The sequence below is a fragment of the Helianthus annuus genome, chromosome 7 (assembly GCF_002127325.2).
Source record: "Helianthus annuus cultivar XRQ/B chromosome 7, HanXRQr2.0-SUNRISE, whole genome shotgun sequence".
Taxonomy (NCBI): Eukaryota; Viridiplantae; Streptophyta; class Magnoliopsida; order Asterales; family Asteraceae; genus Helianthus; species Helianthus annuus.
The window spans coordinates 148,252,263-148,278,295 of record NC_035439.2 but is presented as its reverse complement, the minus strand read 5'-3'; the positions used below and the strand labels follow the sequence as shown (position 1 = coordinate 148,278,295).

The 26,033-nt window shown below is 34.4% G+C and overlaps 3 protein-coding genes across 6 annotated transcripts; all 3 read left to right on the top strand.

Annotated features, from left to right (window-relative positions):
• Nucleotides 1–1,342: 1,342 nt before the first annotated feature.
• On the top strand, nucleotides 1,343–6,401 carry LOC110869268 (protein COFACTOR ASSEMBLY OF COMPLEX C SUBUNIT B CCB2, chloroplastic). 4 transcript variants are annotated; one of them, XR_004863073.1, is made up of 7 exons: nucleotides 1,343–1,684; nucleotides 1,980–2,051; nucleotides 2,129–2,272; nucleotides 2,353–2,512; nucleotides 3,750–3,941; nucleotides 5,057–5,117; nucleotides 6,156–6,401. XR_004863073.1 is itself a non-coding variant. In XM_022118559.2 (6 exons), the coding sequence occupies exons 1-5, from the start codon at nucleotides 1,373–1,375 to the stop codon at nucleotides 3,938–3,940; spliced, it is 879 nt and encodes a 292-aa protein (XP_021974251.1). In that variant the 5' UTR covers nucleotides 1,343–1,372; the 3' UTR covers nucleotide 3,941; nucleotides 5,057–5,267. The 4 variants fall into 4 exon arrangements, 2 of the variants coding, with proteins under 2 accessions (XP_021974251.1, XP_021974252.1); XR_004863072.1 differs by having other exon boundaries at nucleotides 5,057–5,189; XM_022118559.2 differs by lacking the exon at nucleotides 6,156–6,401 and having other exon boundaries at nucleotides 5,057–5,267.
• Nucleotides 6,402–6,938: 537 nt separating this feature from the next.
• Nucleotides 6,939–8,742, top strand: LOC110867511. The gene is made up of 4 exons (XM_035975097.1): nucleotides 6,939–7,690; nucleotides 7,769–7,871; nucleotides 8,073–8,469; nucleotides 8,674–8,742. Exons 1-4 carry the CDS (start codon nucleotides 7,240–7,242, stop codon nucleotides 8,740–8,742), a joined length of 1,020 nt encoding a protein of 339 aa, XP_035830990.1. The 5' UTR covers nucleotides 6,939–7,239.
• A 5,491-nt stretch (nucleotides 8,743–14,233) lies between these two features.
• LOC110869267 (BAG family molecular chaperone regulator 2) lies at nucleotides 14,234–16,306 on the top strand. The gene is made up of 3 exons (XM_022118558.2): nucleotides 14,234–14,742; nucleotides 14,852–15,108; nucleotides 15,719–16,306. Exons 1-3 carry the CDS (start codon nucleotides 14,547–14,549, stop codon nucleotides 16,181–16,183), a joined length of 918 nt encoding a protein of 305 aa, XP_021974250.1. The 5' UTR covers nucleotides 14,234–14,546; the 3' UTR covers nucleotides 16,184–16,306.
• Nucleotides 16,307–26,033: the final 9,727 nt, after the last annotated feature.

The following is a 26,033-nucleotide window of genomic DNA, read 5'->3' as shown; positions in this document are numbered from 1 at the left end:
CGGATAACGGATTGAGAAAATATAAATAAGCGATAACAAACAATGTTAGTGTTATAGAATTGTGTCATGTTATAGGTCCACCAATTAGAAAGGTCCGTTAAAGATGGTTTAACACTTAGAATGTTCCTAAACTCTACCTAGTTGCCGTATCACCCACTTTTCCTCATTTTACTTCACCTCCGAGCATTTACATTGAATTCTTTATGTTAATGTGAGAGAGGTCTCTATATTATATAGATTTGTTGTATATTAATGTGAGAGAGGTCTCTATATTATATAGAGTTGTTGTAGGTGGTTATGAGTAGAGGGGAGAGAAAATCTTACTGTTCATCAATAAATTTAAAAAAAAACACTGTTCACCCGCTATATTTTTTTTTAAAGTGGTTATGAGTGGAGAAGAGATAAAATGTAATGATAAAAGTATTATGTAATTGGAAACGAGAGAGAAAATATAGTGATTTTTAATATAATTACAGCGATGGATAAGGAGAATCCATTGTGAATGCAATCACCCCCAAAGAAATGGTCTAATCCCGTTAAAAACTTAACCTTGTTTTTTAGTGATTTTGGTTTAAAAAAGAAAAAAATTAATTCAATCTCTTACCATCCGGTTAAGTAGCCTCTTTAACATCCCTTAACACAAGGAGAGAATGGTATGTAACGCCAGTTAATATGTCATGTCGCTTAGGGATGGCAATGGGTCGGGTTTGGGACGGGTTTAGGCAATCCCAAACCCGATTAGAATGGTATGTAACCTTGTTTTTTTTTTTTTTTGTATTATTTATTGATGAATATTTTAAATAAAGACATGAATGACCAGAATACCCTTAAGTGGATAGACATAACTGAAAATTTTAACTTGATTAGTGCTAAAAGACGAAATGTGTAATGTGTTTTCCAAATAAAAGATTATGACTGTAATTATGTAATTATTGAAGTTAAAGACTATCTATTACAACCCATTACAAACATATAAACTCATAAAGGACGAAAAATGTAATTTACCCATAAATTTATAACCACTGTAAAGATTTGAATGGGCACAAAATACCCTACAAAATCTATAAAGGCAAATTGGAAAATAATAATCCCATCATTGTGAAATTGGCCAATAATAATCCCAAGTCAGGAATTAGCCAATAATAATCCCACCTCGTCCATTTTTGGAAAATAATAATCCACAGTCACTAAACGACAAAAGTGCCACGTCAGCATTTGGAGTATTATTTTCCAAAAATGGATGAGGTGGGATTATTATTGGCTAATTCGTGACTTGGGATTATTATTGGCCAATTTCACAATGGTGGAATTATTATTTTCCAATTTGCCATCTATAAAAAGGCCCATTGTAACCATTTAAGTTTGGGTCAAAATGAGCCACACCTGCACCCTCTTCCACACCCCCATCACTCTTTCTTCCATTTTCACACCCAAATTTCGCCACAAGACTACTCATTTCCACTACAAGAATCCCAAAAACCCAACAAAATCATCAAAAATAACCTGCACTGGTACTGACAACTCCCAAAACCAAAACCAACAGCTCAATCTCTCTGTTCTTCGCTTCACTTTAGGGATTCCTGGACTGGATGAATCATATTTACCCAGATGGATTGGATATGCTTTTGGATCTCTTCTGGTTTTGAATCACTTAGCGAGTTCAAATTCAACCCCAGCGCAGCTTGTAAGTTGTTTTATTTTGTTATGTGACCACTCAGACATTTTCACAAACAGTTGGTGTGCAGTTTATAAATGATTATGTACTCTTTCAATTGTATGGCTTATGCTCTATAATACGTAAGCAGACGTTTGTATAAACAGTTGGTGTGCAGTTTGTAAGTTGTTTATTGCAATTTTGTGAATCAGGCATTTTCACGAACAGTTGGTGTGCAGTTTTTAAATAATTATATACCCTTTGAATTATACTTTTTTTCTTAGTATTTTTGTTGGTTTTGTTTAATTTGATGATGGGTTTTCAGAGAACAGAGGTTCTTGGTCTTTCTTTGGCAGCATTCTCTGTCATACTTCCTTACATTGGGCAGTTTCTTAAGGTAAAAGAATAATTTATTCAAAACATAATATTTTTACGTAATTTTGAATGGCTAAAACGAGTTAACATAATGCACAGGGGGCTAGTCCAGTGGTTAAAGCAAGCATTCCCGAAGGCGCGGAGCAAATATTCGCGATGTCACCCGACATATCCGATACAAGTAAAGAGGATTTAGCGTGGGGATCGTATACTTTACTGCGTAACACAAACAGCATTTCTGTGGTATTTTGGAACTAATAACCCGTAACCACAAACCGACAAGTGTGATTTTGGACTTGCTAATTCTCTTATTGTTAATCTAGCTTATATCTGTACATGATGTACTGTGCGTACGTGGCTACTGGAACACACCCAAAGGCATGGATTTATCGAAAGACCGAGCGGTTGAATGGTTTAAAGAACAGGTGCAACGGGTCGGCCTCGTTAAATTGACGGATACCCTGTATTTTCCTCAGAGATCAGGTATATGATCATATTGTTGAGTAGATATGAACTCAAAAAAAGAAAATAAATAACCATTAGTATTTTTGGTATTTTTTAATAACGAACACCTCACGCACGTGATGCGCGTAGGGGATGCTAAACGGGTCGTGTTTGCGGGTTGGCGGGTTCAACCCGAGTTGAACCCGAAAATTTTAGACAAAACCGAACATGACCCGAACCCGAAAATCGTGTCATACATATGAGCCCGAACACGATCCGTTCAACCCGATTTTTTTTTTCCCAAACACTTATATTATAATTAAAATTTAATAAAAAAACACAAACGTATATAATACAAGGGGAATTGGCCTGTAATAATCCCAACTAGACGTCATTGGCCATTGTAAGTCACACCTTTGAATATTCCCCATGCCAGTCCCACCTTTCACCTATTTTTCCTCCACCGGTCCTCAATTAAATAAACTTAACGGAGTTAAGTTTTTTTTTTTTTCTGAATTACAAACTGACGTATTAGGGCTTTTGATCAGAACGAGGATACGAGTCTATTGATGTGAAACTTACCTCGAAACAGTGCCCCGAACGACTTGATTTTTGTTAATTTGAAGTTTAAACACCCGAATTGAAACACCGTTTTCATCGTTTGGAGCACAATTTCAAGGTAAGTTTATATCATTCAACTCGTATCCTCGTTCTGATCAAAAGCCCTAAAACGTCAGCTTGTAATTCAGAAAAAAACTTAACTCCGTTAAGTTTTTTTAACCGAGGACCGGTAGAGGAAAAATAAGTGAAAGGTGGGACTGGCACAGGGAATATTCAAAGGTGGGACTGGCAATGACCAATGACGTCTAGTTGGTATTATTACAGGCCAATTAAATTATAAAATCTTATGTTAATTTCTTTTTTTAAGTTATAATTATGGCATAAAATACACCCAATTTCATTTATGACATCAAACATATTGTAAAAAAATATAATATAAACGGGTCAACCCGACCCGTTTAGCTAAATGGGGTCACGGGTTTAACCTGAAACCGACCCGAATCTGTTTAGAGTAAACCCAAACCCGCAAATTTCTTGTTTTGTTCATGTCGTGTTTCGGGTTGTGTCAGAAATTCACATCCCTAGATGCGCGCGCATCGAATTTTGGGATCAAAATGCATCAGAGTGCCACATGCTTTTTAAAACCATGTTCAGTGAATAGCTACTGTTTAGTGTTTGATTTATATAAAATAGTCAAATTTGGTCAATGTTTCAGATTCTGAGCTCTGGGAGATGCTTCCCGAGGGTACACGTTCAGTTTTGGTTTTGCCTGTGACTAAAAACCGAGACGAAGATGGAAACTCTAAGGACAAGAGTGCGGGGTTTGTCTTGTTGGCGTCTAGCATTAATTACGCATATAGTAACAAAGACAGAGCCTGGATAGCAGCTATTGCTAAAAAGTTTTGAGGTAATAAAACATGTTGTTGGAGATAGTCTTTGTCGCTTAATATACGCTTTTAATTTGCCCGTTGTTTGACACTTTGACTACGTTATATAAGAAAGTAATAGATAAAGTAAGGGTATATTTGGTAATATTCATCTACCTTGCGGTATTAATAAGTTGATTATTTGGCCCCTAAATAGTTAGATAAGTAGGGGTGCAAACGAGCCGAGCCGAGCCCGAGCTCGACCAGGCTCGAGCTCGAGCTCGTTTAACATATGAAAGCTCGAGCAGAAGTTTGAGCTTGAATGATCACAATAAGCAGAAGTTAGTTATTTATTGATATCGGTTAAGCCAGACACACATTGCTACTTGGGGTCGTAACAGTTTTCTTAAATGGATATCCAGAGCTGCAAATGGATCCAGCTTTTCTTGTGTTATACGAGTTGAAACGCAACACACGGTCACACGCTCTTATCAAGTTTGAGCTTGAATGATCACAATACTGTAGGGTCGCAAACGAACCGAACGAACACGGACAAGACCTTGTTCGTGTTCGTTTGTTAAGAAATATAAACGAACTGCTCATGAACACTTACCGAACGAGATTTATGTTCGTGTTCGTTTGTTAAGGAAATAAACTTGTTCGTGTTCGTTTGTGTTTGTTTGTTAATTTTAGGCAACGAACGAAAACGAGCGTTGATAAACACAAATGAGCACAACCTAATGTTCATGAACACAAATGGAAACAAACGGACACAAACAATACACTTAACATTTATTAAATACTTTATCTGTTGGAATTTTGAAGTATTTAATTTAAATAAAATACAAAAACTAAAAACACTAATGAACTATCGAACACAAACGAACATGTTACCGAACTTTCACGAACATAAATGAACGAACGCAGCCTCTGTTCAAGTTCGCTTATCTAACTAAACGAACGAACACACACGAACTTCCCGCCAAACGGTTCACGAACTGTTTGCTGAACGTTTGGTTCGTTTACAGCCGTTCATATACATAACATTACCATAATCCTAGACTATGATTATGGTGGCAACTATCAAATAATAGATACAAAGATTAGTACTAAAAGATTCTAGCTAATCTTGCTATGTTTACATGTGTTCTAACAGATTAGAATCAGAAGAAGGCCTTTCGTAAAGATATCAGCAAAAGGATAGCGAGACGAGACATGTAAGACACAACGAACAAAATGAACATCATTCTGCATATGAATATGCTTAGTGTGTTGATGTTGGGCCTAAAGTGAGTTTGAAACATATGACAAGCTAAGATCTTTTTTATAAGAGCTTTTTGGGGCTTCAAGCCCAATGTAATATGTTAGTATTAGTGGTGCACAAAAAACCCGAACCCAGACCCGAAAATAAAACCCGGAACCGGGTATTATAAAACCCGGGTTTTTTATACCCGAACCCGACCCTACCCATAGGGTAGGGGTTGGGTATGCATTTCTATTATAAAACCCGAACCCGGAACCGGGTTTTTTTATACCCGTTTTCAACCCGGGTTTTACGAGTACCCGGTTTCAACCCGAACCTGGAATCGGGTTTTTTCAATACCCGGTCCGGGTTTCCCAATACCCTGTTCAGGTTTTTTCGTTTTTTTGTGTTTTTTCGAGTTTTGTACCTTGGTAACGGCTATATAGCCGTTAGAAAGTGTATTATGATCATTTGTTTGGTTTACATTGTATCTCTATACCCTATGGGTCTTTGATGACGAACAATAAACGAAGACGATCAAGTTATTCGAAGCTATCTATGTTCATCATCTTATTTGATCAGGTTCAATGATTATTTAGGTGTCATGTATTTCTATGTTTTATGAAATAAAAAGGTTTTGCATTTTATATTTCTATGATTTATCCAAAAAAAATGAATACTCGAGGCATACCCGAACCAAACCCGAACCCAACCCGATCCATACCCGACCCTACCCAAACCCGAAAATAGGGTATTATAATACCCGGGTATTAGAAAACCCGACCCGAACCCGGGTATATAGGGTATACATTTTTTATATAAAACCCGGACCCGGACCCGACCCGGGTATTGTCAATACCCGATTTTGTAGAACCCGATCGTACCCGAACCCGGTTCCATACCCGGAACCGGGTAGTCAGAAAACCCGATTTGTGCACCACTAGTTAGTATTATGTAATTTATAATTACATGTACATATTAGTTTGCAAATGAGTTCACCTTTTATTGGTAGGGACATGTAATTGGGGCTTGGTGGAAGACCATAGAATCATTGGTTAGTGAAGTATACAGGCTGTTTTAGCAGGGTGTGGGAACATGGCACATGCCTGTTGCTTTTGTTCTAAAATCTTTTGCAGGGCTCATGTTTTTTGGTTTTATGTCTTTGTGATGTTAGGTTTGTCTTTGTTGTAAATAATAATAATAATAATACATTTATTATTTAAAGTTGATTAAATAAAGCTAAGAGATGTTAATGTGATGTTAATGTTAGCCATGTGTCAATGAAGAGGTGTTAATGGAATTATGGCCCCCTTGAAAGCAAAATAAAGACATAGTAATAACTAATAAAGAGATGTGCAACCAATTACACTTAACTTGTTTAAGTACGAATCAATTATAAAGTGTTCAGAAAACAACCTATGATAAGTTTTTTTGTTTAAGAATTAAGAATTAAGAATAAGAATAACATCTCAAAAGAGAGAATTGACATTAAAAGTGAAATCAAAGACCTTGTTTTAAAAGTGATAAGACTAGCTTACAAGAATTAATGATGCAATATATGTAAACCATTTAACTTCTTGTAAACTATATATTCACTGGCGGAACCAAAACTTTTATGTTAGAGGGTCATCATAAGACTCTCATTTCTACCGACTACAACTAGAGAGTCTAAAACATGTTTTTTCCTAGAAAAATCTCAGATTGTACATTTAAAAATCTTACAAATTTCTATATCCGGGGGGTCAGCGGACCCTCTTGACCCCCTCTGGTTCCGCCCCTGATATTAGACTGCGGGGTATGGGGCGGGAGTTTGGGCGTGGGTGGGCTGAAAACGCCCAAGCCACCACCCCGGGTGGGCATGGGTTTGGGCGTGGCCCTTGGGGCATGGGTTTCAAGCTGGGCGTGGGGCGGTCTGGCCAAGCTGACATGGCGGGCTTTAATTGGACAAACCAAAAGAAGCCGTTGGGCTAGCCGTTGGCCAACGGCTATATAAAAAAAAAAACTAATAAAATTTAATTTTTCCACTATAAAACCTCACAATTTCTTCCATTTTTTTACCACATTCATCTTCAATTCTCCATCTACAAAACGAAAAAATGCATCCTCATAACCGTCCTTTTGACCCGAACAACCCGTATGCATTCCAAGAAAATAATCCTAGCCCACCACCCACTCGTCCAATGGCTCGTCCATTTTTCATACACTCTCCTATGCCCGACATGGCGGGTTATGCATCGTATCTCGGGAATCGTTTATTTACTAACTTTCCACACACCGACGATTCGATACCTACCCCGTTTACACAATCGCCCATCGACCTTTCACCAACCTCCATCGACCTTTCACAAAACGAAACCGTCCCCGAAACTCAACCACCCAACGATGGTCCTTCCGCACCCCAACCCATAAAAAAGAGAAGCCATAAGAAAAAAACCGAGGCGGATAAAGCACTTGAAACCATCAAGCGAAAACAACTAAAATGGACCGTTCCTGAAGAACTTGCATTGGCGAGGGGTTGGTTTCAACAATCTCAACATTCAACTTTAGGTATTCTTAAACTTTGTTTTTATTGATGTTTTTTTATATAACTTTGTAATATATTAAATTTTGTTTTTATAAAAACAGGAAATTCTCAACATCGAACCTATTTGTGGCAAGGGGTTAGTAAAATATTCCATGAAGAATTGGGAAAAGAGGTTTATCGTGAAAACGATAGCTTATCCTCGAAGTGGACCGAGATAAGCGGCCAACTTACAAAATATAGTGGTTTTTTAAATAAAGCAAAACAAAACCCAAAAAGTGGTGAAACCGAAGCCGACATTGTGACGAATGCATTGCTTCAATTCAAGACAAATGTGGGGACCGACTTCCGTTTCATGCATTGTTGGGAGATTTGTAAGTTTCATCCAAAGTGAGCGAATATCCCCAGTGGTAGCGAAAGCAACACGTCTTCCAAAAGGTCGAGGGTCTCGTCCCAATCTGATGCACGAGATCAAGAGATTAAGGACCTTTTTGATGATTCGCCAAGCCCAAACCGGCCTGAGTATGGAAGAGATGCCACAAAAAGGCGTGCTCAAAAATCAAGATCTGCTACGGCATCACCTTCAGCTGGGAGTTCGCTCTTGCATAGAGGAATATACAGCGACCAGTTGGATGCCATTTCATCCAAGATGGATACATTCAACGTCTTCCAACAACAAAGGATCGAAATTCGGAAGAGCAAAGAAGCTAGAGATGCCGCTAGAGAAGCCGAGAGACAAAGACGGGAGGATTTGAAAATTCTATCCCAGCCGATTGATCACCTAAAGGGTGACGAGTTGGAAATAGTCTTGCAGATGAGAGAAGAGATAAAAAAAATATATAAACGTTAGGAAATTTTTTTATGTAATTTTTTTTATGTAATTCTCCTATATATTAATAAAGGAATGAAATGAACAGTAAATTATAATATAATAAAATATTATATATAGTTTTTTTATAGTTTTATTATCTTAATATTATAATAACTGTTATCTCCTTTACTTTTTAAGTCTGATAAGCTTGGTATTAACAGGTACTTGTATCGAAAATACTGGTTCGTTATCGGTACATTAAGGTAAAAACCAGCACCAGACTGGAACATAAAACGCCAAAAGTCGGTACCGGATTGAGTTTAATATAATCTTTTAGTTCGAGAAATTTGGTACTGTTACCCGGTACTATTTGCTCATCCCTGATCACGGGTACCGTACGAACACCAACGGTATCGTACATTTTTTTTTTAGTTTCAGGGGTAGGGATGAGCTCAGTGCCAACTGATACCGAATCGGTATTGGTGCCGAAAATACCGGTTACGGTATCGGTATATGAAGGTAAAAACTGGTAGCGAACCGGTACTAGGAACGCCAAACGTTAGTACCGAATTGGTACTTAGGATCTTTCGGTTCAGGAAATTCGATACCGGTACCCATTACTATTTGCTCATCTCTGACTACGGATTTCTACCGAACAACATCATTACCATACAACTTTTTTAGTTGATTTTCTTTCGGTTATTTTTTAGTGTGTTTTTTCTACATTTTCTTTTTATTCTTGTCAGCGATTCCGTGTGCAACGCGTTCGTAGTGATTTCAAACACATGTAAACACAGACTAAATAACAAAATAAGTTCGCCGCAACGCGGCATGATTTTTATAACTAGTTTTCTTTAATTTTTATGTAATTTTCTTTAATTACAAAGAGCCCAAAGAGTCCAGCCGGGTCAGCCCAGCGAAGCCCACCAAACCCACGCCCCCAACCCCCGCCCCACCATACCCTGTTTCAATGTGGGTCGCCCCATGTCTGCCACCCAAGCCACGTGTCAACAAATGCCCCAACCCAAACCCAACCCCCGCCTCACCATACCCCGCAGTCTTATTAATGGTGAATTATGCAGAAGACATGAATGATATTAGAACGTATTATTCATATTATGGTGCAATTGTCGGTTTAGCTTTACGTAGGTCATGTTTAGAAATAATGTTTCTTCCTACTTTAGAGGATGATAATTGATCATTTGATGTATTTGTTTCAAGGTATGTTTATTAGGGGTTGTGGCGCAACTTGTTGCCCGTTTACTCGTTATTCTTATGAATTTTTTTTATCGTTAATGAATATCAGAATTTACATGATTTAGAAAAATGTCTTTATGTTTTTTTTTACACAATTACCTATATAAAACGACTTCGTATCTAACCTAAGTTCTAATAAATATACCTAACTGTCTATGAATTATGTAATTGTGATTTGCACACATGAACTAAAATCTTAATCCTAACCCAAATAATTGTGCATCATTATAAAGCCTATTGTAAATATTAATAGTACTTTACATACATAACCTTAATGAATAAAAAATAGAAGATTTAATAAATAGTTCTTATTGTAGATCTCCGGATAAAGTTATTCTACAAAGGCTCCTAAAAATAAGAAGTGCACAAAGACACAATGGATCGCAAAATATAACACAATGTCGAAGAAAAAAGACACAATGAGTCACAAAAAGACACAATGATGCTGATATAGAAAAAAAAAAACAGAATGATAAATAAAAAAAACACAATGATGTAAACAAAAAAGTGTAAAATCTACACGATAAACATCTAAAAACAAAAACCTAAAATCTCACATAATAGAGTTCGATGAGACGGTTCCAATGCTGCATGAATGAGGCCAGTCGGAGTTTGTTTTATACCCTTCCTACGCCTTCTTATTTTTCGAAGACTTTGTATTTGATATAATCTAACTCGTAGATTTTCTAGTATTTAATATTTATTTGTTTATTTACTCCAAATAAAAACTTAGGCATATAATAAAAGTTGTTGGGTGGCAAGTAGAAACTAGAAAGAGGTTCCAGAAGGGGCAGTTTAAACTGATACGTCTAGATTCTAATCGCTTCGAGTGTTGGACTTCTAGACAAATTCATTTCAATGGGCTCGGATCGGAGTTGGATTCGATGGTCGATAGTTGTTTTGTATTTCTTAGTCACACGACACGAACTCTCTCACCTATTTTGACCTAGACAACCAATCTACTTCAAAATAATATAGGGGTTGTTTGGAAACTTTTGAATGGTTAAGTGCTTCTGAATCATTAAGTGTTGAACCAGCAAGAGATCTGAACAATTAAAAGCCAGTATAATGCTTAACCGTTCAGAGACAAATATCTGACCAATTCAGATTAGAGGGTTTAACCATTCAGACTCTGTATAATTCTTAACCATTCAGAGGCAAATGTCTGAACCACATTTGCTCGCGAAACACTGTCTGAACCATTAAGTGCTGAACCAGTAAGAGGTCTGAACCATTAAGATCCATATTAAGAGGTAAACAAACAGCGCCATAGTCTACTATCATAAAACATAAATTCAATTTTTATTTCTTGCAATACTCTTCATATTATTTGTGTTTATGATAATTATTTCTTCTCTATGCTCATATGTTATTGTTTCTGCATCCAAACCATTTATTTATTCATTATAACATAGACATATAAGTGAAAATTTTGTTATATCTTCCAAAATGTTTTTTATGCTATTCGTAGTGATTTATGATTGTTACAAGTTAATGAACAATTCTCGATGGTAAAGTTCTCCATAACTCTTGATTCTACCACTAAATAGTCATATATTTTTCTTAACACTTACCACTTCTAACTCGAGGATAACTATAGTCATGAAAGTATTGGTGCCTCATTTGAGAGTTTACACTCGGCTTTCACCTTTTTGTAATTGCAATTCTCATGTCGATGTTTATTGCACAATTGCCGCACTGCCACATCATGACCACCCCTTTGTCTACCTCTTCTCAAGAACCAATTACATCTTCTGAGTATGGCAGAAGGACCCACCATCATAATCGCTTCCCATGCAACCGACCTTCTTATCTTCCTAACACATTCAACCCCCCCCCCCCCCCTCCCCAACACGTTGAACCTTTCGTGCTCCTTGGTCTACTGATGTGGCATGTATGACACTTATTTGGAGGCCCATAATCACATGGTGTCTAAATAACTATGCAGATTTGTCTACCAAAAGAGTTTATGGCCTAGCCGTACTAAAATATATGAAAAGGTGTCCCTCTTCATAAGGTTGTGGGTTCAAGTTTTATAGTCAACAAAAGATGTTAATTTGGAAATAGAATTAAAAGAATGCAAGTTAGCCGGTAAAAAGAAGTTGAAAAAGAATGTAGGTGCTTTCATTAATAGAGACGTGAATTTGAGTTTAACACGAAAGAATTGTAATTCAAAATTTTGTTGTTTGAAAAATAACTAAAAAAAAACATAAACGATTAGGAGTAGTAATGTAGGGCAGGCATTGTCAACTACCACACCCTCCATTTAACCAAATTGACACCTACGCGGTTTTCACTTTAACTCCCTAAAACACCCTTTTAAAATCCAATTATTAACTAACCAATTCTCTCCCCTGTCCTACAAAAGGTACTTTGTTATTAAAAAATAATGAATACTCATTTATTCTTAGGTCATCCTTCATCTGTTATGGTTTTACTAAAAAGTGAAAAACGGGTTCTTGAGTAATTACACCGTAAACACAGACGTGCTTTCACAAACCATATTCATTAAAGGATGAAATGATTTTACTAACTAAATAATGTTTAAATTAAATAAATAATAAAAGTTATAAAAAAGAGTAAGATGTGTGTGGAGATAATTGGGTGAAAGGTTTTTAAGGCATAAGAAAATATCACTTACACAAATACAACTTTATATGAGCTCAAGTAAGTTTTAACATATCCACCTTACGCCTACTCTTGATTCTCGACCGAGAGTATTTTTCACTATCAACTAATATCTAAAGAGTTAATTACATAGTTAGTCCCTGTGGTTTACACAAAATAACATACTTAGGTACTAATAGTTTAAAATCACCTTCTAGGGTAATAACTTTTCATTTTGTAACATTTGGAGGTATTAACTTCTAGGGTATTAACATAGTTAGTCCCTGTGGTTTGCACAAAATAACATATTTAGGTACTAATAGAATGTGATTTTAAACCTACAAATAACGTTAATACCTACAAACGTTACAAAATGAAAAGTTAATACCCTAAAATGTGATTTTAAACTATTAGTACCTAAGTATGTTATTTTGTGCAAACCACAAAGACTAACTATGTAATTAACTCAATATCTAAATCGGGTGAGATACGTATCTTTTTCCATTAGTTACCACATATGTTCTTACAAGAAAAAAAAGGATTATTTTTTTTCATTCTAATTTGTCCGCTACAACCCCATTTGACATGCTTTCTTCAGAAAATATATACCATTAAAAGAATTCTCTAGGAAATTTTTTACTTCATTTTTATATAAAAGTTTCGTTTATAAAAAATCTTGTTACCTATAAAAACTTTGAATCTATATTTATATTTATTTATACAATATAATAAATAAAATCTTTTTTGACGACACGTGTCACCAGTGGCGAAGCTTGAGATTTACATCCGGGGAGCAGAAGTCATCGGACCTAAAAAATTCTATAAAATCGCGGGGTCGAAAACGTATATACCAAAAAATTTGTACACGAAAACTAAATATTTTCCACTATTGAGCGAAAAGTTCGGGGGAGGGGGGGTCGGCTGCCCCCTCCCGCCCTAGTTAAGCTGCGCCCATGCGTGTCACTTTCTGATGTCTCCTCACCCTAATTTTCTCGCATCTATATCCTATTAAATAATAGTATAAATCAATGTTTTCCCGTATCTATTTCCTATTTTTTTAACGGCCAACAGAATCAATACCGAGCACTTTCGGTGCGCCCACCGGATCAAACGGAGTATTCTAAGAGTAACCCGAGTCCACCACCAATTCCAGGGAAAACTCGGTAACCCACCCGCCCATAGGCACGACGGTGAAGTTACCGGTAAAACACGTTTGGCTCAAGGATCGAACCCAGATTTCCCTAGGTCTCCTATATATTATTGGCCACCGGTGCCTCACTCTACATTAAGTGGAAGTTAAACCTGTATCTCTTAAAAGAAATGCAAGCCTTGCATCACTTGATCTAGAGATCATTGACATTTCTATTTCTATTAAATAGTAATAATAAATTATAATTTTTCTGCTTCTTTCTTATTTATTTAATATTTCTTCTCTCAACAATTTCCTTTTTTCCACTTATTAATAACTATTTAATGTAATATTTTGTTAATTTTTTTTTGAACGACAAATTTGGATTACTGACGGTCAACTGGAGAATCATCGTGCCACCAGTGGAACCACCCGATCATATCCGTCTCCACTAGGCATAATGCATATACATCAATTTAGTGGAAAAGCCATTGGGAAAACTCCATTGTGAGAATCGAACTCAGTATCTATTGGTCTAAAAACCTTATGGACAGATCTCATATAATACATGAGTTTTTATTTAATATTAAAATAATTACACCATAATGTTCTACAAGATCTAACCCTTAATATAAATGACTCTCCATATAAAAAGTACAAAGTTATAATAAAGTTTTAAATTAGTAGGTATAAATTTTAATAATTAGGTATGAAATCTAAAATTTGCATATAACGCGTATCACTTTTTTTCCATATAATTGTACATATAATTTCGCCGCCCATTCATTTAATCTAAGTTTTCATATCATCTCTCTCATACTTTCCTTCAAGACCGAGTATACCTCCCTCAAATATATTATTATTCATTTTAGTTTTAGTTTACCCACTTTCCTACTTCCAAGATCTCAGCCTTAGATTTTCTTAATTTCCCCAACAGATCTCCACACACTCTCTCAAAAACATTAACAAAAAACTGTTAATGTTATTGCCACTATTTATGATTTTGGTGACACCAATTGTTGTCACTTGTCAGGTCAATACTTTGATCTGAGCCTTGTATACTTTGGTTAGATCAAAGATGATGCCCATGAGGACCACCGCAACCGACCCCGATTTGAGTTCCCGGGCCACCGGTGAATGGGAGGTCCGGCCCGGAGGAATGCTGGTCCAGAAACGAGATCCGAATGACGAACACAACCCGCTAACTATTAGAGTTCGTGTGAAATACGGGTCTATATACCACGAAATCAATATTAGTTCTCAAGCTACATTCGGTAAAAAAGTTGTTATAAAAGTTAAATACGTTTTGTTTAAAATTCGAGTGTTTTCTGAGATTTTACTAGGTACGTTTGTTTGTTTGTTTGTTTTTTTTTTTTTTTTCAGGGGAATTGAAGAAGATGTTATCGGGCCCGACAGGATTACACCATGAAGATCAAAAACTTATGTACAAGAATAAAGAGAGGAGCTCGAAAACATTTTTGGATGTTGTCGGTGTGAAGGATCGGTCGAAAATGGTGTTGGTGGAAGACCCGATTAGCCAAGAAAGGCGGTACGTCGAGATGAGGAAGAATGCAATGATGGAGAAGGCTGCTAAAGCGATTTCGGAGATTAGTTTGGAGGTCGATAGACTCGCTGGCCAGGTACACCGTGTAAAAATAATGAAAACCCGACCAGTTATTATGTATTATTAATCAACTATATATAAAAGGAACAGAATAGTGATCAATTAAAAAGGTAACATAACTAATACCTAATATATTTGAGTTAAATGACATTTTATTCCCTATGGTTTACGCCATTTTGTCAGTTTAGTCCAAAGGTTTCATTTTTCACCTGTAGGTCCAAAAAGGTTTTACCGTTGCCATTTTCGTCCACTGGGTTAACTTTATCCATTTTTTCTGTTAACGAGAAGGTCAATTCGGTCATTTTATATGGCTGCATTGCCCTTCTAGTTAACAGAATTACATATAAAATGACTGAATTGCCTTTCTCATGAAGAGAAAAAATGGACGAAGTTAACCCAGTGGACTAAAATAGCAACGATGAAACCTTTTTGGACCCACAAAATAAAACCTTTGGACTAAACTGGCAAAATGACCCAAAGCACAGGGACTAAAATGACATCTAACTCAATATATTTTATCTGATATACAGATGATAATTACAATAAACCCGCTAACACTCGGGTTAGAAAAATGAAAATTTTGATGATGTAAAATCCTAATGGTTGCGATTTTGTACGTGGGGCAGGTGTCGGCGCACGAATCAGTTATCTCGAAAGGGGGGAAAGTGGCGGAGAAGACGTTGTTAGTTCTGATCGAGTTATTGATGAACCAACTACTGAAACTGGACGAAATAATCGCGGAAGGAGATGTAAAACTACAGAGAAAAATGCAGGTGAAAAGGGTTCAAAAGTACGTGGAAACTCTAGACGTTTTAAAGATTAAAAACTCGAGTCAAGTCCAGGAACAGCCGGCTTCGCGAAACCAAGAACATGGAAGTTCAAACACTGACTGGCCGCGGTCATTTCCTAATTCGAGACGGTCAGTTGGGAATTTTTCGTCGATTCCAGCGGTGCCAAAACCGCGACAGCCATCCACATCAGGGGAAGTTGTGGTGACTACAAAATGGGAGACCTTTGATTCCATGCCCACACCTTTGCCAGCACCACCATCAAATACAATACACCCTAAATTTAGCTGGGATTTACTTTAATAAATATATTGATAGATAGATAATAATATGGTCTAGTGTGTGAAAATTGGTCTCTATAGTCTATGTTCTATTCTTTTGTGTAGGGTCATTTGTTATACTAATAAACAGGATCAGTTATTGATATACTAATAAAATATCACTTCTGTTATTATTTGATGCCCATATCATACTTTACAAACTCAAATAAACAAGGTCTAAGTGCACTTAAAGATAAAGAAACAGTTGCTTAAAAATGTATAGAAATGGTCTTCCTTCCTATGAGGTTGAGCCGTTGAGGGATCAAGTTTCATATTGGACAAATGTGTAGATTTAGGAGTATGACTAGAGGATTTATGAGTTAGCTAGTAAAAAAAGTCGTTTCCATACTTGTTTTTTCTTTCTACAGGAATATGACTCTTGAGAAAATTTTTATGACCATACTGATTAAAAAAAAAAACGATATTAAAGACTCTAAATAACCCATATTTAATTATTATGGTTCACAATGTGATTGGTAGGGACATAAGCGACTTAAGCCGAGCTTGAGCTCTGCTCGTTTTGAGCTCTAAAGGTAGAGCTTGGTCATGAGTAATTTTTCAGGCTCGAACTCTACTTGGTTCAACTTGCTTATTATTATATTATATTTATACACACATGCTTATTTTATCTACATCACCAATAGTTTTGCTATGGTGAGATTTTACAGGCATCGTTATTGTTATTATTATTTATTAGACTATTTTTATCTACATCACCAATAGTTTTAATATGGGTGAGATCTTACAGAGTATCGTTATTTTTATTATTTATTAGATTATTTTTATCTACATCACCAACAGTTTTGTTTTGGGTGAAATGTTACTGGGTATCGTTATTGTTATTGTTATTATTTATAACTATTTTTTTATATACAACATGACACAATTTAGTTCTTTGCTCATAATATTTAGTTCTCTGACCATAACATAATTTTATATAAAATAATCTCTCTTTATGTATACATTTTTAATATATAAAAAAACTAAATTTCTATAATATGAAGTTTAGGCTCAAGCTTATTTATTAAACTTGTTTCACTATAAGCTTAGAGTTCGGTAAATCTTGACTCAATTCATCCTTTTAATGAGTCGATCTCAAGTAGATAGCGAGTATGTCGGCTCATTTACACTTGTAACTACCCGCCCCGGTATACCTGATAACATGAACTTACCTCATATTGTAGGATTGGTACAAGTATCATTCACATTAAATTGCTTCTCATAAACATGACATGAATATCAGAGACCTAGTGCCAAAATGACAGTGAAAGGTTGGCCCTGCTTTCATCAGTTTGTCACATGAAAACTATATTAATGATTTAATGTTACAGAATTTGTTCACTACAAATCAAGAGAATAATTTATGACAATTTCAGGTCACATTCTAGCCCAAACAAAGTACAAAAGTTTGATATTTATTTTCTTGATAATATATTTCATATCCATGTGACAACAATCCACATATACTTGATATATCCAGCCCAACTAATGATTGACTTTGTGGGCTTTGTTACTGGAAACACTCATCTTAGTTTGTAAGTGGATCTGGGCCCAATCAGAAAATGTTTTTCGCACTTTTTTCTTTGTTACATAACCATTTTTCAAATTAGATTATTTTGTCAACATAGTTAATGGAATAATGATGGAAATTTTGAAGCACATACCTAAATTAAGTATCATTAATTTTTTTATTCAACTGGGTCAAGTTGATATAATTTAAATGTTTAAGTTATAAATAAATTAGTTAATGGCAAACTAGTTAGATGCTTCCACCTCTTAAATCTCATACTTTTTCATGAAAAAAGCAAATATATTTTTATGAAATTATTTTTATAATCATATTTAAAAGATTAGCTAATTAAAATTAAAAAGACCTTAAATTTTAAGTCAAGGGTCAATTATGGAGTACATAATAAACAGCTAAAGCATGATTAGTTTAAAAGAAATTGTATGCAAATCAAATGTGACCCTCAATTGACTTCAAATCCATGGGATGCCTGGTATGGAAGACATATTCTGCTAAAGCAACTGCCTTTGTTTTTATAAATTTTAAGGTGTATTTTTTTTCAAAAGTTAAAAGTTAAAGGAGAAATAAACAACAGAAATTTTATTTAACTGTTTTTATAACATTTATTTTTCGGGTCTAAATTTATAACTATAAAGCAATGAGTTGGGTTCATTTCACAAATCTAAATAATTACACAACTTTCATAACTCCTAATAAACAATCATTTTATATATATTTTTTTGTATTTAAGAAGTTTTTATCATCTATTATATGTATTTCTTTGATTACATACATGTTAAAAGTAGTTTGCATATGTGTAATAGCCAAATTATTTATATGTGTCATAACTAATTACATATATGTAAAAAAAAACTAGTTTACATATGTGTAATTATAAAATTACATATAAAAGTTGATAAAATTACTCTTAACATATATGTAATCATAAAAATACACATAATAAATGATAAAATTATCCTAAACATAAAAATATATAAATAAAAAATTGTGTTTATTAGGAGTTTGCGAGTTCTGTAAATATTTATGGTTCTGAAATGATCCTTACCCATAAACAAATAAAAAGTAATAATAGACGTTTCGTGTCAAACAAGTTACGCCCGGGCCAGCCTATAGGAGGGGTAAAGTGGTCGACATTCCAGGGCTCACTTTCGCAGCGGCTATTTTTTTAATATTTTATATATAATATTAAAAAAAAAGCCTAACATTATTTTAAACACATTACCCTTTTAATTTAGTTTAGGCCTGTTAGACAATAAGACCCAATTTTCAACTAAGCCCAACTACTCAACTAAATTCCTTGACCCAAAAAAGTAAAGATAAACATGGGTATGAGCGTCTTCATCAAGGAATCATGTCACACGACGTAATTTCTATGCTAATTAACCTTTGTTTTGAGAAGTCGGCATAAGTTTTGATTGACTAATTAACTAAAAGTCCAGTCTCTATTAATTAAATAAACGTGTCTTCGATTAATAAAATGGAATATTAGATTTTAATAATTCCAACTATTCGTCAATTGCTGCCAACAGTCCAAACTTCAAAAATAACCACTGGCAGTCCTAACTATTGACATATTGGCCACCAATGGACCCTAACTAACAGAACTTTAACGCCGTTTTGTCTCCGGTCGCCGAGAAAACGTTTTTGGCCGGAAAACTAAACCTTTTCGTCACAAACCTCTTTGTAACCTTATTACGGACCTTTAGGAACCTTTTTCTAGTAAAAGCCCCAATTATTGAAGTCGCCGGAAAACTTCTTTGAGGCCGGAAAACTCAACAATTTCGTCCCAAACCTCTTTGTAACCTTAGATCGGACCTTTAGAAACCTTTTTTTGGCCAAAAACGATTTTCCGGCGACCGTAGACTAACGGCGTTAGTGTTCTGTTAGTCATGGTCCATTGGTGGCCAATATGTCAATATTTGGGACTGCTAGTGATTATTTTTAAAGTTGGAACTATTTGCGGCAAATGACGAATAGTTGAGATTATTAAAATCCAATATTCTATTTTATTAATCGGAGACACGTTTATTTAATTAATCATAGACTAGACTTTTAGTTATTATTATTATTATTATTATTATTATTATTATTATTATTATTATTATTATTTTGAAAACAAGACTTTTAGTTAATTAGTCAATCAAAACTTATGTCGACTTCTCAAAACAAAGGTTAATTAGCATAGAAATTACGTCGTGTGACATGATCGCTTGATGACGACGCTTATACCCATGTTTATCTTGCTTTTTTGATACTTTATGATATTCACGAAAAGTTAGAAATAACACGTTTTCGTATTCCTTTATACTTTTCTGATCTTCTATTCAATAAATCATAATAACAAATCATGTTTTTTTAAATGTCCAAACTAGATTCACATTTAATTGTTTAAAGAACAAAAAGAAAAATGCTAGATAATTTTAAAATAATAAATTATAAAAAGTCATGAAGGCATGATAGAGATTAGATGGAATTTTGAGTCGGAGTTTGACACTTGTCACACAATATAAGAACATATCTAAAGGAAAAGAGATATCAACGTTATAATTGTTTATCATTTTATCTATATAATCTCAAACCTAAATAATTCCATTTTTATTTGTTTATTCCTTTTACACTTTACATCATAGTCACACTACAACAAAATTTTGGATCCTTATCCTTTATTCACACGCTATAAGAAATATGTAATGGTTTTCATATATAACAAAGCAAGAATCACATTTAATAACAAGTCGTGTTTTTTTAAATGATGTAATGGTTTTCAGATATCACAAAACAAGAATCACTTTTAATAATAAGTCGTGTTTTTTAAATGTCCAAACAAGATTCACATTTAATTGTTTAAATAACAAAAAAAGAAGATAATTTAAAATAATAATAACAATAATAAAAAGTCATGAATGGTTTTCATATATAACAAAACAAGAATCACATTTAATAACAAGTCGTGTTTTTTTAAATGTCCAAACAAGATTCACATTTAATTGTTTAAATAAATAACAAAAAAAGAAGATAATTTAAAATAATAATAACAATAATAAAAAGTCTTGAATGGTTTTCATATATAACAAAACAAGATTCACATTTAAGAACCAGTCGTAGTTTTTATATGTCCAAACAACAGTTACATTTAATTGTTAAATATATATAATAATAATAATTATTAAAAATGTCAGGCATGAATGCATGCAGTGGCAAAGCTTGAGATTTCTGGCCGGGTGGTCTAAAACATATATATCCAAAAATTTCTATAAAATCGGGGGGTCGAAAACGTACATGCCCAAAAATTTCTATACGAAAACTATATACTCTCCACTAATGAGCGAAAAGTTCGGGGGTCGGCCGCCCCTCCCGCCCCCTAGAAGCTGCGCCAATGAATGCATGATAGAATTTAGATGGAAGTTGAAACCCATGACTAGGGGTGCAAACGAGCCGAGCGGCTCGCGAGCTACTCGAGATCAGCTCGAGAAAAAGCTCAAAACGAGCCGAGCCTTATCGAGCCCGAGCCGAGCTTGAGCTTCAAAACAAAGCTCGTTCGTTTATCGAGCCCAAGCTCGAGCCTCACATGTGAAGCTCGTTAGGCTCGTCGAGCCTTATCGAGTCTTAGTGTAAACGAGCCGAGTCGAGCCGAGCTTATTTAAACTTATTTACAAGCCGACCTCGAACCTAAAAATAAGCTTATATAGTAAACGAGCCCGAGCTTTACTTATCGAGCTCGCAAGCCTAAAAAGTCTATTATTTATATTATTTTATTTAATATACTAATTAATAGATAATAAACGAGCCGAGCCCAAGCCGAGCTCGAGCTTGATAAAATACAAACGAGCCGAGCTCGAGCTTTGAAAACAAAGCTCGAATCGAGCCGAGCTCGAGCTCGAGCCTGGCCGAGCTCGGGCTCAGCTCGGCTCGTTTGCACCCTACCCATGACCCAATGATCTAGTAATGATGTTTGTCTATCGTTAAAGTAGTATTTATTTAAATTTTTATAACTACAAGGTTACATGGTATTTAAATCTAGTTTTATACTTGATAAAGTCAATAAGTATACTGTATACGTGGTGACTAAATGAGCACATCAATCTGTGCTTCCGCAAAGGGTTCTTGTTGCCCATTTTTCCCGCAAATAAATCTCCTCCATTCATTCATCATCTCACCTTTTTTATTATATTCACATATAGAAATAAGAAATTAAATATCACCCTAGGACAAAGACAACATCATTATTTGTCCCAAATATATTTTTTTTTTTAATTTTCACAACCAATTCTAATAGTCACTCATGCATTAAAACTTGTACAATTTTTATTTTTTCGTGGATTAGCAATTAACATGCATGAACTAACAATAATTTGGCTGTTTTGAACTTTTACAAAAACTAATTTTTTCTTACATGCATGCATCTGGAGTGTTTAGTTGAAGTTTCAATTTCAATTTAAATGTGAGATGATGTTTGATTCGAGGAAGAAACTTCTTCATATGTCGTATCTTTGAATTGAATGTCAAGTTGTTTTTTGTCGAAGTTTAATATTTATATCTTTGAATTGAATGTCAAGTTGTTTTTGTCGAGGTTTAAAATTTATTTTTTCAAGACTTAAAAACATTTTTTTATTTTATGTATAATATAACTATTGTTTCTTTTTATATAAAACAAATACATATAGTTAAGATATTGTATATTTATGTGCGTACAATGGTTAAGATTTAATGTCGGATTTATAGTCTAAAAGCTTTAAGACCATCTCTAACGCCTCTACCTTATATCACGGGTAGCTCCTGCTACCCCTTTGACGTTCCAGCGGTAGTGTAAAAAAGAAAAAAATTTCAACCGGGTGTACCGGGCGGTTTAGCCAGTTTTCTTGGACGGTTCAACCGGCTGATTTGAACCGGTTTTAAAACATTGCTAATTTGTTATTTGATATGATAATATATCTAACAAATATCATCTCCACATTCAAAGATTGCATTGATCATATATGAATCACAATGAGCGGCCAGTATCAAAGGTATCGATTGCATGAAAACTGCTTGTCAGGGAGCATGCATCCATCGGAATCTTTCCTATTGCAACACTGTTGTAGTGTTGACATTTTGAACCAAATTTGCACTTGACAACAACACTATAAGGCAGGATGACCAAAGGGATATGGTCCTTATCTTTTTTACATGGTGCCTATAAGTGGTCTGTCACTCATTTGTTCTAATTGATAGGTCCTCATGAGGGGGGGCCTTTTTACATGTATCTTATCTATAATGCATAAAGTTTGCGGGTAGGCTTTGCTAAAAGGCCATAATTTCAGGAAGCCAATCCTGCATACCCTTATCCATGCTTTCTGTTATATTTGACTGATTCTTGAATGCAAAATCTTCCACATTTGTGGTTGATCATGTGCTTTTGTCACATGCATGCCTTTTGAACATGGCACCAATTTCATTGATTAAAGTTTGGCATGCACTTGCCTATAAGATAAAGTTTTGTGCTTGAAACAATCTTGTTACAAGAAGAAATTAATTAATTCTACATAAAGATTGACATACATAAGTGAATAAAACTTTACCAGGTTACATGCTTTTGAGTTTTGATAGCTTATCTATAACTTTATATTTTTTTTTTAAATTTAGAATCTTGTATACATTTATAAATAACTAAAATCAGGTAGAAAACTAAAAGAACCATTTAAAAACACATATCTATAGTATTAATTGTAATACATAATGTGGTTAGATGCCGTCCCAAAGAGACATGTGTGGTAGTAAGTTGCCGTTCCTCTATCTAAAAGGTGCATGATTTAAATCATAGGTGTATTCTTGATAATATTAGATATTTTAGTGTAATCGAGATTAACTTGATGACCATAGAAAATTATAATATACATCAAACGAGTTAGGAGGTGCGGAAGTGCACGCTTGTTCTAATTGTTATAATTTCAAGTATTCGGGCAGAGCCTCGAATAAAGGTTCCAAGGGGGCAACGCCCACTTCGCCGAGGGGGTGGGGGGTACGAGGGCAGCGCCCCTAAGAGCAGGGTCCAAGGAACGGCAACCCCTAGCGAGGTCCATGGGGCAGAGCCCCTGGCTGGAGTCAAGCTTGGAAAATTTTTATTTTAATTAAATTGATTTATGGAAAATGCCTTAGAAAATTATTTTTCTAAAAATTTCGTCATTTTTTTTTCTATTTTTTTTAGAAAAAAAAATAAAATATGGCAGTTTAAGGCTTTTTTTTTTAATTTTGAATTACATTCAATCCCCAAATTCGAATACACAGTTCTTGGTCGCTCTCTCTGGTTCAATTACGGATTCATCAATACACATACTGTTTGTTCGATTTCTCAATCAGAGTTGTATCCGATTGATTTATTCGATGGAACCACCGAAATAATTTGATTTAAGAGTGATTACACGCCTCGCTAATTATCCGTGGTATTCATAATTCCCCAACACTTTACAGTTCTAGTTATTTAGAAATTCAACTCAAATACATATGGAATGATTTATCAGTGGAATGAAGATGAAAAAAAAAGATGAATCAAACTGATGGATGTTATACTAGAAACTGATTTAGAACGGTAGATTTGATCAAAAATTAAGATTTAATAAGACTTATAATTACACTTATTTATTTATTTAACATGGTTATTTATTATAAAAATATACTTATATGTATTTTATTTTGTGCATAAACTATTAAATTGAGGTACTTTTGCTATGTGTTTGAAAACATAATTTGGTTATCTTTTTACTATGTGATCTGATCTGACCCAAGCAAAAGAAAGTTGATATATAACGATAGACAACTAAGCCTCCAAAACATCCGCCCCCATGAAAAACCTCTCATGGATCCGCCACTGATCATAGAGACCTCCTATTTATATGAGTTCCTATCAAAATATACTGTTACGATCTATTTACATCTATAATCTAAATCACCATCTCAATCATTCAGTACAACGTACACAATTCTTAGAATATTATAAGACCACCTGTAGTGGGGGTTTTGGGGCGTTTTCCCAAAAAAACGCCCCTCCACACCTTGGAACCGCCCCCTGAGCGTTTTTTTTTTCAAAAAAAAAAATGGTTTAGCGTTTCTTTTCAACGCCCTTATTCATTTTTTTGGACAATAACTTTCCTGATGGTTTTTGTTTGGCCAATAAGATTTTTTTGATGGTTTTTATTTTATTTTATTTTATTTTATTCTATTACACCACTTTTTAACATAATGTCCCACAATGCCCACATCCTCACTACATCCATTTTAGAAAAACGTCACACTACTGACTGGACTATCACATAGCACACAACGCCCATGAGTAGGGACATTATTCATGTGTACCACTACAAATTCCCAAACAAATAAGACTAATGCCGAACATTCTAATACGAATATACGATCAAAATTTTGACGGGTCATTGGCCTCCAATTTTGACGGGAATTCTTTGTAAGCTTTAGGGAAAAATGGATTAATATAGCAGTTTTTATTACATTAACTTTTTAAAAAGTTACTCTAGCAGTTTTTTATTACATTAACTTTTTAAAAAGTTACTCTGATTGTTATGTGATTTGAAAAGTATAATAAGCGTAGAGTAATATTGTTTAACCTGTATCCACTTGATGAAGAAATATGTTTTGAAAATAAAATATTATATTTTTGAATGCTTTAATAACTAACTAAGTTTGTAGACATATAAAAATGTGCATGATTGATTGAGCAATATGCAAAAATGATATCGAATGTTCTTCACCTCACGCAAGGAATTCCACTAGTTTCCGTTTATATTGTTTTAAAGAATAAAATACGTCAAATTGATTGAGCAATCTGTGAGAAAGTTTAATAATAATAAAATAATAATAATAATAATAATAATAATAATAATAATAATAATAATAATAATAATAATAATAATAATAATTAAAGCAAGGTAAGCCATAGCCCAATTTAAAAATCTAACTAAGCTCCTTTCAAAAAAAAAAAAAAAAAAAAAATCTAACTAAGCTTAGGGTTTGTTATCCTAAACCTATCACCTATAGGATCCATCTTTTCTATCTTAAAACCATATTTTATTTAATTAACTAAAATAAGTAAAAACTAATTAAAAAAATATAAAAAATAATATAAAATTATAAGAAACAGTTTATTGTAAAATTCCAAATAAAAATAATTCCATTAACTAAAATAAAGTTACAAGATCAACTCGATAAAAAACATAAAAAAAGAATGCAACTAGTCGTTTAGATTGGGTATGTGGATATTTGCACTATGCTTCGTGATCCGGTCAAAAGGCGTTTTGGGTTTCTTGGGAACACGACT